We start from the raw sequence: 17,643 nt of genomic DNA on the forward strand, positions 1-17,643 counted from the left end.
TATCTAAGTTACTTTTTTCTTTATTAGAAAAAAAGGACAATGTTAGGCAGATGCGTATTTATAATAGTAATTTTATAGACAAATGATACTATTTACAGTGGCAGCAGAGAGTTTGGGGGGGGCGCGAAACATTACGTCTTCCTTGGGGGGCGTAACAGAAAATAATTGAGAAGCACTGGACTAACCCCAAAGCCACAGCTCAAGTTGCTCAACATTAGAACAAGAACTCTTGTTATAATAGAACTGGACTTTAACAATATATGATCAAATTGATTTTATGGAAAACATATCACTACAACTATAAATATTACCGTATTGGCCCGAATATAAGATGGCCCTGATTATAAGACGACCCTCTCTTTTTCCAGACTCATTCATTCATTCATTTTCCATGCCGCTTTTCCTCACGAGGGTCGCGGAGGTGCTGGAGCCTATCCCAGCCAACTACGGGCAGAAGTTTAAAAAAAAGACTTTTTGAACACCAAATTAATTTTTAGACAGAAAATAATTACAGTACATCCGAAACAAATGATTATAACAATATATTTGAGAGAAAAAGCATGTTATTTTGCCACATTCAAATCTTTAATATCTGAACATTTAAATATGTGAACTAAAGTGCAATCACCTTTGTAAATGAATGGCTTCTGGTTTTTGAAATGTAAATAAACTAATCTATTGTGATAAAACAACAAAATTGCAATAACTGCATTAACCATCAAAGTGAAGTCTAACTGTAACTGTCGTCTTGAAACAAATCTGAATAAGGAAAAACATTGCAATAAAATAATGCAAACTGGTAAAACTTTGGAGTAGCTGAGATCTGTCATGACAGAACATTGCATCAATGACATCTGGCACAATCTAGCGTCGTGAATGGCGAGAGTAGCTGAGTTCTGTCATGACAGAACATTGCTTCAATGATATCTGGCACCATCTAGCGTCGTGAATGGGTATAATGTCTAGACCGCGAATATAAGATGACCCCCTCTTTTTCAGTCTTATTTCAACACCGTTTTATATTCAGGCCAATACGGTAATTAGTTGAATATTAATGGAGAGTGAGAGTAAGAGAGCGCACACGTGTATGACTGGTGTCATTATTTACACATTATGCACACACCCTCTCTCAACACAGAAAGTCACCAGAGGAAAACAAAATAATATTTTCCCAATACAGCCTGTGTTGAACAGATGTTTCCATTGGCAGAAGACTTTACATAAGTAGGCTAATGGTAGAGAGGAAACTAGTTAGCAGTCTTGGCATGCTAACTAGCCACATTATCTGCCACGTTAACAAGCTTACGTTATAGTATTTGTTTTACTATCGCTAAACACGCTGGAGTGAACTCTCGTACCTGGTGGGAAACGTTCATGACAGTGTTTATTTACCTTAAATTTTGTGTAAAGTGACGGATAATGGTCACGTATATGTGAAATCATGTTGGAGGTGTTGCTTACCCTGGCAACCACCCTCCGCAAGCATGTCGGCTGTTATTCCTCCTCTAAGCCGCGGCTGTCTCTTTCTTTTTCGGTAGCCGAAGTACTCCCATACTAGCGACATTATCTTTTTTGAGGGGAGAAAAGCTCAGGTGTAGTGTCACTGACAGACACATAACAGAGCAACAATCGGAGGGGGAGTTGTGAGCACTGCTGCTCCAAGCCTTGGATTACACGCTGCATTTTTTGGACACAAAAAATAGCTAGGACCGTATGACGGAAAATTTTGGTGGTTTTGTAACCGTGACGTTTTCATACCTCGGTAAACTTTGAAACTAGAAACAGGCACATGCCTAGTGTGTAGATTATGTGTGAGAGTATTTATGATATTGCATTTAAAGAGTGAAGGAATGACCGTGTGTGAGAGTAAAAAAATGTTTGTGTGTTTGTAGATTATGTGTGGGTAAGAAATAAACAGTGAACAAGTAAGTAAATGAATTCATATGTGTTTATGTGTTTGTAGATTATTCGTGACAATTATGAGATTGTGTACTTTTATGAAAGTTAAAAAATGAGTGCGTGCGTGACCGCGTGAGTGAGTGTGACCACGTGAGTGAGTGTGACCACGTGAGTGAGTGAGTGAGTGTTTATGTATTTGTAGATTACATGTGAGAGTGTATTATGAGACTACTTTTATGCAAGTGTGAACAAATAAAGCCCCTTTCAGACTTATATCCCGGTAAATTCCCGTTTAAGGTGACACGGGATTTACCCGCATCATTGCTTTCACACATGGAGAGATATCCCGGGAATAACGCAGGTTGAACACTTTTATAGACTGGTCCCGTGTTGGCGACTCGGCAGTCTCTCTGCGGGGAGGGCAGCTGGCGCAATTTTATAACCCGTACATTACGTCATTTTTGGTCGCCATCTGCAACAAAATAAACCACACATTTCCAAAGATGGATGATGGACTCTCTTCCTCGGCTCTAAGATCCAGTAGTAATTTAATTTTGTTATGTTTTCAGTTTAATTTAGCTATTTCTAGTTTGCCATGTTGATAATTGCGATGTTTGTTGACAGCTTTTCGTCTTACTGCGAAGAAAGAGGAAATGACGATCGGCCCGCCATCATATTTACGTCATCAGCCATCGTGCTCTGACCTGGGAATTTTACGCCTGTTTTCATACAAACCGTTTCCCGGGAAAGTCCCGGACATTATACGAAGACGCGACCCATTAAATGTCCGCGTAATCTCTTTTTCAGTCTACCCGGGATATTGATTTCACACATAAGGGCCATACGCGGGGATCAAGGGAGGCGACCGAAAGGCCTAAAATAGAGTTGCATGTAATTGACTTTCCAATACATGAAAATTCAAATAAGGACTTTGCCGGTAAAATGTTGTCTATAAAAGTTGTAAAGCAATAAAAGCAACAACAAAAATGAATGAAATGAACAAAAACATTTTTTATAATTGGTCAAAATTAATTTTCGAACAGATCATGTGACTAGCACGTTAGAGATGGTCATTTGCTTAGCTTAGCCAAAACCACCTGAGGACGGACGAAACAAGATGGATATTAGGGGTGTGCCATCTTAGGCACCCCACGATTCGATTCGATTATGATTCAGGGTGCTACGATCCGATTGTCAAACGATGATCGCGGTTATAGCTATTACCATGATTATCGATGCATCGTACATTACTACTTAGCACAGTAGCCAAACAAATTTGTGTCCATGATTTATTTAGAATATCCTAATGATTCAACAGGAACGATGGAAACATGCCCATACAAGAAAACGCTGCCCTGAAGTTGCTTTTTTATTTATTTACTTTTTACAAGAAAGTGGAAAAACATTAAACATTTTAAAGGGAGTACTTTTTTCTCTCAACAATACAATAAAATTTACCCAGTTAGAATAAATTCCACATTTTTTGGAAAAAAAGTGTCTTTAGAAATAAGACTTATTTTAACCAATATACTTTGTTTTCACAGAATTCTGCACAATTTCGCATGTTTGTAGTGTTACCACTGTACTTAATCGTGGTTTTACACGTTCTGCTGATGAAATACACATGAGCGTATTAGCTAATTAGCTTAGCGCTCGGCACTAACTATTAACATCTCAAAAACAACAACTATACAGGCTAAATAGAACAAGAGGGTTCGTGTACTCACCTCTTAGATGCACACGGGTCTTAGCAACACACTCATGACATTTTTTTACTTGAAATGCCTTAAAACTACTGCTGGACATCTAAATGTAAAGGAGCAATGAACGATCTCTCTTCCCCCCTTGCTCTAAAAAGCGCGACCACCGAGTTGCGCTTCTGTTCCTGCCTCTCGCATCCACAAATTTACTTTCCAGTCTTTTAAAAATGAGTAAATCTCTCTCTCAGTAAACAGCAGCATCCATCATAACGTGTGCGCGCCTGTTAACGGTGCCCGGCGGCAGACGTGTCTGCCATAAAGTTATGAGGGAAAAACATCGTTTTTGAACTTTTATGAATCGTAATCGAAACGTGTCGAATAGCGATGCATGTAATTATCAATTTTTTTGGAACTCCTCTAATGGATATACGTAATGTTTTTCAAACCTAAGCTTTCAAAGTGACAACAACTACTGAGCGTGAACTAAGGATTGAAGATGTGGACCATGAAAGACTGGAGAGCACCGCCAAGATTATGAGCAGAGTTTCAGTTTGTCCCACTAAAGATGCTAATTGTACAACACAGCCACAACCGGGCGTACCATATTCAATGGGCGACGTCCTTGGCCGAAAGCATAGCTGTCCTAAACAGCCTGATTTAGAACAAAAAAACGCTCATTTTCAACGTATGATTATAAATATTCCTGGCTGGAATATTCAGTCAAAAAGGATGCCGTCTCCTGTTTTGCCTGCCGCCATTTTAAAACTCTCCATGGTGAGGATTCGTTTTTGTGAGTGACTGGAAAAACTTTGCATTAAATTGAATATCTCTGCAGAACGCAAAAATGGGCGTCTACTTCTCCGCAGAAAAAACGCGGTGCGCTAACACACGCACTCCCACACACACACACATCCATAGCTGGGATGCCTGTATTTACGAGCATGGGCCAAGCTACTAAACAGGCGTACATCTTGTAAATTAATTTTATTGCTGACACTGCGTTTCGGGGTCTTTAACATGTTTTGCCCCCCTTGCCACAAAAGTCAAACTCCGCCTATGATAAAGACTGCACGTTTAAATCCCAGGATTTTAACGGCGTTTAGGTACGTGTGAAAGGGGCTAAAGTGACTGCGCGAGTGAGCAAGTGAATGCGCGAGTGAGTGAACTAGTAAGGAAATAAATATGTGGATTATGTATGAGAGTGTATAAAATTGGTTAATTTCATTTGAGAGAACAAATGAGCGATGTGAGAATGAGTGAACAAGGAAATTAGGTTGTGCATACGTACATTAAGTGCAAGAGTGGATGAGCAAGAATGTGAGTGAGTGAACTAGTAAGGTATTGAATGTGTAAGTGTTTGTCTATATTATGTGCGAGTGAGTTGGGTGAGTAAAAAAGTTAAGGAATGAGTGATTATATGTGTGCGTCTCATTCACTCTTGCGTTGGCCGCCATGCATAATGGATACACTTCAATCAGGAGTCGTGTTTGCAATCCTGTCTCAGCTGAATGACATCGTGCATATTGCATTTATGACAGCACATGAAGTCAATATTGAAAGGCTATTCGCAATCCATCTTTTCCCTTTTTCTTCCCTGTCAACTCAGTGTTTGCTCGCATTATGTGCTCTGTGTATTTTCGTTCTTTAATGTTTTCTAACGTGATATATACATTAGGGGTGTCAAACGATTAAAATTTTTAATCGAGTTAATTACAGCTTAAAAATTAATTAATCGTAATTAATCGCAATTCAAACCATCTATAATATGCCATATTTTTCTGTAAATTATTGTTGGAATGGAAAGACACAAGGCGGATATATACATACAACATACTGTACATAAGTACTGTACTGTTTATTGTAACAATAAATCCACAAATGACATTATTAACATTCTTTCTGTTAAAGTGATCCACGGTTTTTAAAAGACAAATGTTATAGTTACAAGTTCTAGTAATTTTATATTAAAACCCCTCTTCATGTTTTCGTTTTAATAAAATTTTCAATCAAAAGTAGAGTTAATATAATAATAATAAGAGTAAAAATAACAATAATAAGTATAGAGTGACCAAAGTCTGAGTAAGTTTTACGTGTATTTTGCATAGCTATTTTGATATGGAATGCCAGTTCATTTTGCATTGTTGTTTAACTGTGAGAATAGGGCCTCATTACTATAGACTGAAGTGCTTTTCTTTTTGTGAAAATTATTTTTTGGGAGAGAGAGAGATAGTAAGATTATTTTAGTTGTGCTTTCACTAAACGATACTTTTGTTGTGAAGGAGAAGCTTATGCCAATAAACGGCGCGGTCCAAAGAACGCCAGTGTCCACTCGCCTTTATAAAATATATATATATCTGTACATATCTTACCCAAAATACAACAAGAGACACATAATTGCCACTAAAAGAAAGAAAACTTACTGAAATATGTGTGGAGCACAAATAGCAATTTGCATTGCATTGTGCATACAGCATAAACATCTCACAACTACTCATTCTCCCACGTTTAGAAGAAATAATATTAGTATGGAACGGCGCTGCCCCCAAGCGGCCGGTGGCATTCTCTTCACTCTTAATGTCCATAAACGGCCTCATTGCATTAATTGCGTCAAATATTTTAACGTGATTAATTTGAAAAATTAACGCCCGTTAACGCAATAATTTTGACAGTCCTAATATACATACACGTTTCTTGAATTTTTCTCTGTTCATGCCATTGCATTTGTCAGCTACTGACTTTTATCTCGTTTGACTGGGCACAGGCTGCGAGTTGTACGCTTTCTGCGGCGCCCTATTCGGCATCTGCAGCATGATCACGCTGATGGTGATCGCGGTGGACCGCTACGTGGTGATCACGCGTCCGTTGGCCTCGCTGGGCGCCATGTCTCGCCGGAAAGCGCTGAGCATCGTGGCGGTGGCATGGCTATACTCCATGGGCTGGAGCTTGCCGCCCTTCTTCGGCTGGAGTGAGTGCAAATATGTGACAAACGCGCTTGCCGCCTTTACCTTGTCAACATGTCAGTCAAGTGTAAAAGCAATTAGATGATATCACAGCCAGAGAGTTTACCAGACTTCACAATCCCTGTTAATACAACAGGCTGTCGAGCGCACGCACATAAACGCAACACTGACTTGGTAAAAATTGCGCTATTTTGTGGCCTTTGCCCCCATTTCCTCTGCAGATGGCATCTAAATGGGATTACAATGAATGTGATGATGTTTATTAATGCCTGCGGGGCAAATGAACTGCTGCTAATTTAGGCAATCATGCAGGTGGCCAAGTTGTGGGAGACTGTGAACAAGAATTAGAGTGTTAAATTTACTAAAAATGTCATAAAAATCACAAAATTTTACCTGGTAGCGCTGAAAATTCGTCAGTTTTAAATTGTGCTGAACTGAGCCTGAGTAATTTTCTCATGATTTCTGTGAGGTAGGCTGCATTATGGCCTTAAATTATGTTGCAAGTTACAGGTTTTAAACTCTCGGCTCGGGGGTCAGATCTGGCTCGCCCAGTCATTTTGTGTGGGCCGCAAAAGTGAATTATGTGCATGGACTTATTATTTTGCACTAAAATAAATTCCTTGTAGTACTAATGACTTTAATTAGGGATGTCCCGATCGCTTATTTTTGCACCTAAGTCCAAGTCACCTGATTTTGAGAATCTGCAGATACCGAGTCCCGATCCAATACTGGAAAAAAAAAAAAAAAAATTTTTAATATGAACAAAAGTTCCAAACATGTTACAGTCCTGTAATGTTTATAGTACTGTACTGAAGAATTTGCAGAATTGTTGCGGCCTATAAAACGTATATATTTTTGGTTTCTTTTGGCAATGCCATTGTATTTCTGGATTATTTTGTTACTTTTTAGCCCTTAAAATTTTTTTTATTTTATTTATTTATTTATTTTCAAATTAATCATCAGATTCTTTCACCCGATTCCAATCCTCTAAAAAATTGCCCGATTGGGCTGATTTCCAATCACGTGGTCGGATCAGGGACATCCCTAATTGTAATGATTGAGAATTACAAAATGAGAGGATATTTACTGTTATTTTTCTTTTTAAAATTTTAAAACAATTAAAATATTAAGTTTTCTTCCTTCTTAATAAAAAAATATATATATATCAATGTATACTGTTTTACCTGTTTTTGTTTTAAATAAACGTAAATGAAAATGAATGATGAATTACAAAACATTTGCTATTCAGAGGCTTACAAAAAAGTTTTGGAGAATTACAGTAAATAGTCTCGCAACAATTCATCAACTAACAAAATAGATGCCGATCGATCGGGCACGATCACGTCATTTTCAAAGTATCGGAATCGGCAAAAAAATATCGGACATGCCATTTTTTTTTTTTTTTAATCGTTTTCTAATTGTATTTAATGTTACAGACAAAATGTCTTACACTCATCCAGAGTAGTTTTGGCTTAAAGTAGGGCTATAAAATTTATTGCGTTAACGGCAGTAATTAATTTTTTAAAATTAATCACGTTAAGTAATTAACGCATGTGCTGCACGACCCACTCACGCATTGCCGCGTTCAATCTATAAAGACGCCGTTTAACCTATAGATAGCGCTAAAAGGCAGCGTATAATGAGCAGAGAGAATTTTGACAGCCTTTGGAACCATTTTTTATGTGGCTAAAGCCTTACTATCCCTCTCCCAACGATTAGAAATATCATGGGAGGCAATGTGGCGTAGAAAGGTAGTAATTGGTCACAATATACAAAGTCACATTTATCCTTTAAGAATTACGAGTCTTTCTATCCGTGGATCCCTCTCACAGAAAGAATGTTAATAATGTAAATGCCATCTTGAGGATTTATTGTCATAATAAACAAATACAGTACTTATGTACTGTATGTTGAATGTATATATTCGTCCGAGTTTTATTCATGTTTTCTTAATGCATTGTCAAAATCTATATGATCAGGAAAAATTATCGGGAATGATTGGAATTGAATCGGGAGCAAAAAAAAAAAAAAAAAAAAAAAAAAAGCAATCGGATCGGGAAATATCGGGATCGGCAGATACTCAAACTAAAACAATCGGGATCGGATCGGGAGCAAAAAACATGATCGGAACAACCCTATTGATAACCCACTAGCTGTCGATTAGTCTAGCCTGACAACCAGAGGTATACTTGTATGCCTAATGGATTGGACGTCTAGCGACGTCAGTGGCAGCCTGTGAGATAAATATTCTTTCACTCTCATAAAGAACAAAAAAAAAAGTCTGAAGAAAAAGGACAATATCAACATAATAATTTTCTGAGTATTATGTGATGAAGCAGTGGCAAACGGATGAAAAATAGGGGGACCTTGAAGAGAGCCTTGGGGAACACCAGACATGAATTTCATCACAGCCCTATATAGAAATGACAGTTGCCACAAAATTCTATCACATTTTAATTTTGTGTTTGTTTCAGGTGCTTACGTCCCTGAGGGTCTGATGACATCCTGTTCATGGGACTACATGACATTCACACCCGCCGTGCGCTCCTACACTATGTTGCTCTTCACTTTTGTCTTCTTCATCCCGCTGTCCGTCATCATCTTCTGCTACTGCTGCATCTTCAGGGCCATCCGACACACTACCAGGTCAGTAAAGCACGTCGCGTGAGGACTTTTGGCTGCTCTTGTGCTAACGCTAAAAATGCTAAACTCTGGTGGTGCAGCGCTTTTGAGAAGATCCACTGCGAGGGCACCAGAGAGTCAGCCAAGAGGTTCCACAAGATGAAGAGCGAGTGGAAGATGGCCAAAATCGCGCTCATTGTTATCTTGCTCTTCGTCATCTCCTGGGCACCTTATTCCTGTGCTGCGCTCACCGCCTTCGCTGGGTAGGTGTGAGTGTCACGTGAAATTAAAATCAAAACGTTTACTTCACTAATGGTTTGCAACGGTGATGGTTGGACAGGTTTTGATGCCACCTTTCTGTGAATTTCAAGCTTGAAAGCATTTTTACTACTGCATAAACACTAGTGTTACAACATATAGACAGAAAAGAGATCATCTCAGTTTGTAAATTCATATGAGATTAAAGGGGATAACTCAAGAACAAATAAAGGGATTATTCGAAGAACAAAGGGGTTATTTTGATGATTGCTACGTGAAATTTTGTTGTTGAATTTTGAGGTAATGAGGTCAGAGGGGCAAACTGAATTTGGCTGCTTAATTGGAAGTCTGCTCTTTCGAGAGTACTTCGCTACTTATACATTTAAAGGTTGTTGTTTTTTTTGTTGGTGTGTTGGAACATCTGTTATTCTTTAAAATCAAATGTAATCCTTGAGTATAAAAGTTGCCCACCCCTGGTGGAACATCTGCACCCAGCTTCACGTCTGTGTCTGCACACGTGTGATAGTTGCAGATTAAATCTCAGCTCAGACACTAAGCGCCCAGATGCTCGTGTCACATGACTGTACCACTTCCTCTCCTTCATCCCTTTTTCTTTTCTAGGTATGCAGACCTTCTGACACCCTACATGAACTCCGTCCCAGCAGTTATCGCCAAAGCGTCAGCAATCCACAACCCCATCATCTACGCCATCACGCACCCCAAGTACAGGTCAGTGGTATACCAGAACACACGGAATATTTCCCGCCATCATAAGTAGGGGTGTGACAAAATATCGAAATGGTGATATATCGTGATACTTTGTATCCCAAAAGGTTATCTCTTATGCTCCTGCCAAGAATCGAGATATCGTTTTAAAAAGGTGTCAATGTTTACTGAGGAAATTTTGATGTCCTCTTCAGGCAATCATCTTTATAAATCTCACTGGAACGGCACCAAACAAAAGTTCCAGCATCATCACCTTGTCAAGAATCTGCACTGGACAAGGTGTCAAGAGTCAAGAATCTGCATTGGACAAGTTGATGATGTTGGAACTTTTGTTTGGTGCTGTTCCAGTGAGACCTTAAATGGCCCCAAATTACCTCATTGCCTGGCATTGGCTGCCACTGACAGCCATAAACGTTCAATCTGTTTGAAGTGGGAGGGATGGCAGCGAATGAACGAATGTCTACAAGTGATAACCTAATTCCAATTTACACTAGAAGCTTGTTTTTCTGTTAATTTTTTTTTTGTAGAATATCTTAGAATGATTTCCTGACCAATGTATCGATAATCATTGTATCGCCATATCGTCAGATCATCGTTATCGTGAGCTTTGTATCGCAAATCGTATCGTATCGTGAGGTACCAAGAGGTTCCCACTCCTAATCATAATTAGCGCTGCAGCTATCGAGTATTTTAGTAGTCGATTAATCAATGGACTAGTTAGTTCGAATAATCGAGTAATCGGATAAGGAACATAAAAAATTAAAATACCTGAGCTGAGCGTCAAGCGGTATAAAAAATTAATAAATAAGGATCTAAGTACAACAAAAGAACAATTGGCTAACTTACATAGCAAAAGTCCATTAGCTTAAATGCTGTAAAATGCTAACTTTTTTTTTTTTTTTTTTTACAATGCTTTTAACAAACAGTTCTGGCAATATACCTATAAACTAAATTACAAATGCATTTAAAAACATTAGCTTAAACAAAAACTTGGCTTACGTTGGTCTTAACAGGGAGCAGCTGGATTCAGCCTTGTGAAATGAGGCAGACCAAACACTTTCAAAATAAACCATTACAATGCCACTTCAATTAAACGAATACTCGAACCAACAAAATTTAATTCGAATATTTTTTTCTGATCGAATACTCGAGTTAATCGATTAATCGTTGCAGCACTAATCATAATCATGACGATTCCGGCCTAACAGGTCAGCCATCAGCCGCTACGTGCCGTACCTGGGGGTGCTGCTATGTGTGCGGGTACGCGACCGCTTCAGCAGCAGCAGTTTTCAGTCCACCCGCCGCTCCACGCTCACCAGCCAATCGGAGAACCACCGCCACGGCAAGCCCCGCCACTCCTCGCAGTCGGACAGCGAATCAGTGAGTGTCGCTCGGGTGTCCCTACGGTATGTCCGCGTCGCACCCCTCCCCGCCCGCCGCCGTCCTTCGATCCCCCCCTCATAGGGCTTCGCGTTCCCCCTTCAGGCCCGCTTCTCCGACATGGACGATGACAGCTCCTTTCGAGCGTCCGCTAACCATCGCGGGTCCGGTGATGTTAAATACTCGCGGCGCTCCAGCCAGAGGTTAAAGGTAAGGAGAAGTGTCATAAATGTTCTTCTGAAATAACTCCAAATTCTTCAAATTTTTACTCCAAACTCCATCTTGAAGAATACTTTGACTATTCTATTGCTTAAAATCAGATTCAGAGATTCAGATTCATGCCCAAGGCCACAATTAACTTTGGTGGGTTTTTCTTTGAAATAGCAAAAATGTGATCGGGTGTTAGGTGTCGCTGAACGAATGAAATCAAGTCACATTGCTCAGCCAGTCCAAAAATAAGACAAACCTGGTGACTGAAGACAGAAAGTTGTTGTCATCAAATAGGACACATTGCTGAGGGCATCGATCACAGGGTTGAACGTGTGCTTCGTTGGTTGTGGCTCACGTCCGCACAACTATATTTCATGCTAAGCATTTTAAATAAGCTTTGCACGATGGGTTTTAATCATGGGCAGAGTTTGATTTTTGTGGGAGGGGGACGGCAAAACATGTTAATGACCCCGGAACGCAGTGTCAGCAATAAAATTAACTTACAAGATATATGCTCATTTAGTAGCCCAGCCCATGCTCGTAAATATAAACTTCGCAGCTGTGTGTGTGTGTTCTAGGGGTGTGACAAAATATCGAAATGGTGATATATCGTGATACTTTGTATCCCAAAAGGTTATCGATATGCTACTGTCAACAATCGAGATATAGTTTTATAAAGGGTTTCAATGTTTAAAAAAATAATAATACTAATAATAAAAAAGACCCATCAAGTTGCTACTAGGGTTGTTCTGATCATGTTTTTTTGCTCCCAATCCAATCCCGATCGTTTCAGTTTGAGTATCTGCCGATTCAATTCCAATCATTCCCGATAATTTGTCCCGATCATATACATTTTGGCAATGCATTAAAAAAAAAAATGAATAAAACTCGGACGAATATATACATTCAACATACAGTACATAAGTACTGTATTTGTTTATTATGACAATAAATCCTCAAGATGGCATTTACATTATTAATATTCTTTCTGTGAGAGGGATCCACGGATAGAAAGACTTGTAATTCTTAAAGGATAAATGTGACTTTGTATATTGTGACTAAATATTGCCATCTAGTGTATTTGTTGAGCTTTCAGTAAATGATACTGTAGCCATTTAACTGTTCTGCCCAAATGCATGATGGGAAGTGCAACCATGACTGTGCATAGCGACACCAACTGATATATCTTCTCTGCGTTGAGAAATAGCATATGGTGTTAAGAAAAAGATCAACTACTACCTTTCTTCTCCACATTGCTTCCCATGATATTTCTAATCGTAGGGAGAGGGATTGTAAGGCTTTAGCCAATTAAAAAAAGGCTCCAAAGGCTGCCAAAATTCACTCTACTCATTTTACGCTGCCTTTTAGCTCTATATATAGGTAAAACGGCGCCATTACAGATTGAACGCGACACTGCGTGAGTGGGTCGTGCAGCGCATGCATTAATTGCATTAAATATTTTAACCTGATAAAAAATTTTTTTAAATTACCGCCATTAACGGTATAATTTTGATAACCCTACCTTAAGCCTAAACTAAAGACTCTGGATGAGTGTATTATGTCTGTAACGTTAAATACAATTAGAAAACGATTTAATAAAATATATATATATTAAAAAAAGACATGTCTGATATTTTTTTGTCGATTCCGATACTTTGAAAATGACGTGATCGGACCCGATCGATCGGCATCTCTAGTTGCTACCAAAATCTTCCACCATAATAGTGTCTCAGTTAACTCTAAGGGTGCCAGTGACGGTTCTCGACACCCAATTCATTGAGACTGGGAACGTTCGTTCATTCAAAACCAGAGCATTCACAGTCATTTGGTCCGATTTTCGGGGCATTTACAGGTCATTTGCTGTTCATTTTAAGGCATTTACAGGTCATTTCCTGTTGAGTTTGAGTCACTGCCTATTCATTTGGGTGATTCCCAGGTCACTTCCTGTTCTGTAACTCAAAATAAGCAGGAAGTGACCCATAAAATACCCCCAAATCAACAGGATGTTACTGAAAATCAACAGGTAAATGACCTGAAATGGCCCAAAAGTACCTCATTGCCTGGCATTGGCTGCTACTGACAGCCATAGACATTCAATCCGTTTGAAGTGGGAGGGATGGCAGCGAATAAACATTCGTTCATTCGCTGCCACCCTCCCAGTTCAAATGGATTGGACATCTACTAGTGATAAACTAATTCCAATTCACAGCAGAAGCTTGTTTTTCCTGTTTGGACGTTCAATCCGTTTGAAGTGGGAGGGATGGCAGCGAATGAACGAAGGAACTGCAATATATATTTGCATTTTGTTTTCTTACTGTACCGAAAATGAACCGAACCGTGACCTGAAAACCGAGGTACGTGCCGAACGGATATTTTTGTGTACCGTTACACCCCCTAATATTATATATATATATATATATATATATACATATATATATATATATACACACACACACACACACACACACACATACTAGTATATACACACACACTGCTGGCCAAAAGTATTGGCACCCCTGCAATTCTGTCAGATAATGCTCAATTTCTCCTAGAAAATGATTGCAATTACAAATGCTTTGGTCGTAATATCTTCATTTATTTTGCTTGCAATGGAAAAAACACAAAAGAGAATGAAAAGAAAATAAATCATTATCATTTTACATAAAAAAAAAACAAGAATGGGCCTAACAAAAGTATTGGCACCCTCAGCCTAATACCTGGTAGCACAACTTTTAGACAAAATAACTGCAAACAACTGCTTCCGATATCCATCAGTGAGTTTTTTACAATGCTCTGCTGGAATTTTAGACCATTCTTCTTTGTGCAACTGCTCCAGGTCTCTGAAATTTGAAGGGTGTCTTCTCCAAACTGCCATATTTAGATCTCTCCACAGGTGCTCAATGGGGTGCAGGTCTGGACTCATTGCTGGCCACTTTAGAAGTCTCCAGTGCTTTCTCTCAAACCATTTTCTAGTGCTTTTGGAAGTGTGTTTTGAGTCATTGTCCTGCTGGAAGACCCATGACCCAGCTTTCTCACAATGGGCCCTACATTATGCTGCAAAATTTGTTGGTAGTCAAAGGGCCAAGCAGTCCAGTGCCAGAGGTAGCAAAGCAACACCAAAACATCAGGGAACCTCGCCGTGTTTGACTGTGGGGACCGTGTTCTTTTCTTTGAAGGCCTTGTATTTTTTCCCCCTGTAAACTGTGTTGGTGCCTTTTGTCTAATCTGACCAGAGAACATTCTTCCAAAACGTTTTTGGCTTTCTCAGGTAAGTTTTGGCAAACTCCAGCCTGGCTTTGTTATGTCTCTGGGTCACAAGTTGGGTCTTCCTGGGTATCCTACCATAAAGTCCCTTTCCATTCAGACGCCGACAGACTATATGGGTTGACACTGATGTACCCTCGGACTGCAGGACAGCTTGAACTTGTTTGGATGTTAGTCCAGGTTCTTTATCCACCATCCGCACAATCTTTCGTTGAAATCTCTCATCAAATGTTCTTTTCCATCCACATCTAGGGAGGTTAGCCACAGTGCCATGGGCTTTACATTTATTGATGACGCTGCGCACAATAGACACAGGAACATTCAGGTCTTTGGAGATGGACTTGAAGCCTTGAGATTGCCCATGCTTCCCAAAATTTTGCTTCTCAAGTCCTCAGACAGTTCTTTGGTCTTATTTCTTTTCTCCATGCTCAGTGTGAACACGGGAGAGAGGTTGAGTCAACTTTAATCCATTTTAACTGGCTGCAAGTGTGATTTAGTTATTGCCACCACTTGTTATGTGCCACAGGTAAGTATCAGTTGCTGTTAATTACACAAATTAGACAAGCATCACATGATTTTTCAAAGGGTGTCAATACTTTTTTCTGGCCCATTTTTGGAGTTTTGTGTAAAATGATCAGGGTTTTTTTCCCCGTTCTCGTTTGTGTTTTTTCATTGCAAGCAAAATAAATGAAGATATTACTACCAAAGCATTTGTAATGGCAATCATTTTCTGGGAGAAATTTATCTTTATCTGACAGAATTGCAGGGGTGCCAAAAATTTTGGCCAGCAGTGTAATTTTTTTTTATACAAAACTATTGGTCTGGGATTAATATCTGATATGTTATAACATTTGAATATTCGACAGCATTTTGCTTGACTGAAATTCAATATCGGACCAAGCTATCAGGAATGGGAAGTCACATGTTTCATTCTATGTGGGACATGCACTTTATGGAGCATTTCCGCCTCTGCGCGTAATCATCTTATTTCACCGAAAACACACACGCACCACGGGCCAGGTTTCCTGAGGCCGCCATTACACCGGCCGGGTCCAAAGACTAATCCGGTCCGGTAATCTGCCAGTTTCAGACTTAATCCACATCTCGCATGACGCCTTTGCTCCCAACTCACTCATTGGACCAAGAAGTCAACGACCACGATGTTTGATGATGTTTTTTGTTTGACCTCACGTATTTATTCTAGCATCTGTAAAATTCCACAAGCACGAAGCGTGATCACCGATTTCCCTTCTCTCACTTTTAGGCGATAATCCTGCCTTCCAACTGGCCTACACACACTTATTTTGAGGCAAATAAACATTTAATTTTTCACCTCCGCCAGTAGGTGAAACCAAAGTAAGGTGGAGGTTATGTATTCGGTTTGGTATGTTCATTTGTCGGTATGTTTGTGTTCAAGATAACTCAAGAACGAATAAAGGGGTTTTAATCAAATTTGCAGGATTTGTTAGTAATATGAAACAGAAGAGGTGATTATTTCATAGTATTCAACTCATTGACAGCCATTGGAAACCAATGGGCAACAAATTCATTTAACTAGGAGGATTGGCTGTGAATGATCATATCTCAGTGCAATTGACCGTCAATGAGTTAAATGAGTTTCCTATAAAGGGTTACTGTACGCATGTTATTTTGGGTTTTTTTTAACAATTAAAAAAAAAGTCATTTTATGAAGTTTAAAGGGGATGTGAGATTTTACATTGTGTTCATTTTTTTTTTAATCTACTTTTTAAAATGAAAAAAATAGCGTGGGATCTTTTTTTAAATTTAATTTTTAAAATGTGTGTTTTTTCATTTTTCCTTCGTTTAAAATATTTCACCGATTTTTTTCCCCCCCTCCCAATCAGAAAATAAATGTTAAATAGCCTAATTCTGGCCGTTTTGTTTATCAAAAGCATTGTAAGCGTACTATGGTAGATATGGCCATTGAATGCTAATGCTTTATACTGTTTGTATGTGCGCAGAGCGTGACTGAACCCGAGGACATCTCCATGTCGGATCTCAGTCTCCTGCCAAAGAGTCACCTTCCTGCTAGTGTAAGGTTCCGCTGCATCTTGATGCACCTATTTACTCTTTGGCAGCATGGAATGATTCATATTCAATATCTCATTCCAGGTTATAACATTCGTTTTGTTTTGTTTTTTCCAATGTAAAATTCTGAAAAGCGGGCTGACATTTATTCTAGCAACTATAGCAGATAAAGTACTAAAATGTGCAATTAAAATATTTTTTTTAATTCAAAAAAATTTAAATACAGAAAATAAAAAATTATCATATATATATAATATACATACCTTATATATTTTAAGAGGCTCAAAAAAGCGGATTTGGACAATTTCGAGGTAAAAAAAAAAAAAAAAAACAGGTTAAATGATTCACAACTATCACAATAGTTGTTGATTCTTCTGAAAATCAATTCATTCCCAATTAGTCAACTGTTACCTTTTTGTAAACATTTGATAATTTTAATAGTGTGATATACTGTAACATTCAACTTTTCTTTAATGCAAAATTCATTTTAAAATGTGTTTTGTTTGCAGTTTATCTTTAGTAGAAAAAAATACTACAGTATACTGTACATCTAGATATATATATATATATATATA

At 38.7% G+C, this 17,643-nt stretch overlaps 1 protein-coding gene across 3 annotated transcripts in view; it reads left to right on the forward strand.

The window, feature by feature from the left end:
* The window catches only part of LOC130910032 (melanopsin-A-like), a 69,198-nt gene that overhangs the window by 41,008 nt on the left and 10,547 nt on the right, over positions 1-17,643 (forward strand). The window contains exons 4-10 of one of the 3 annotated variants that reach the window (XR_009061819.1): positions 6,361-6,564; positions 9,034-9,205; positions 9,283-9,444; positions 10,061-10,168; positions 11,374-11,571; positions 11,651-11,755; positions 17,002-17,073. Coding sequence is in view for 2 of the 3 variants with exons in the window: in XM_057827047.1 (XP_057683030.1) it covers positions 6,361-6,564; positions 9,034-9,205; positions 9,283-9,444; positions 10,061-10,168; positions 11,374-11,545; positions 11,651-11,755; positions 17,002-17,073 (995 nt within the window). In the remaining variant the exon portion in view is untranslated. Of the gene's footprint in view, positions 1-6,360; positions 6,565-9,033; positions 9,206-9,282; positions 9,445-10,060; positions 10,169-11,373; positions 11,572-11,650; positions 12,810-17,001; positions 17,074-17,643 lie in introns of those variants that run through there. The other 2 variants (XM_057827047.1, XM_057827048.1) reach the window with 2 other exon arrangements.

This window comes from Corythoichthys intestinalis, chromosome 21 (genome assembly GCF_030265065.1).
Source record: "Corythoichthys intestinalis isolate RoL2023-P3 chromosome 21, ASM3026506v1, whole genome shotgun sequence".
In the NCBI taxonomy this organism is placed as follows: Eukaryota; Metazoa; Chordata; class Actinopteri; order Syngnathiformes; family Syngnathidae; genus Corythoichthys; species Corythoichthys intestinalis.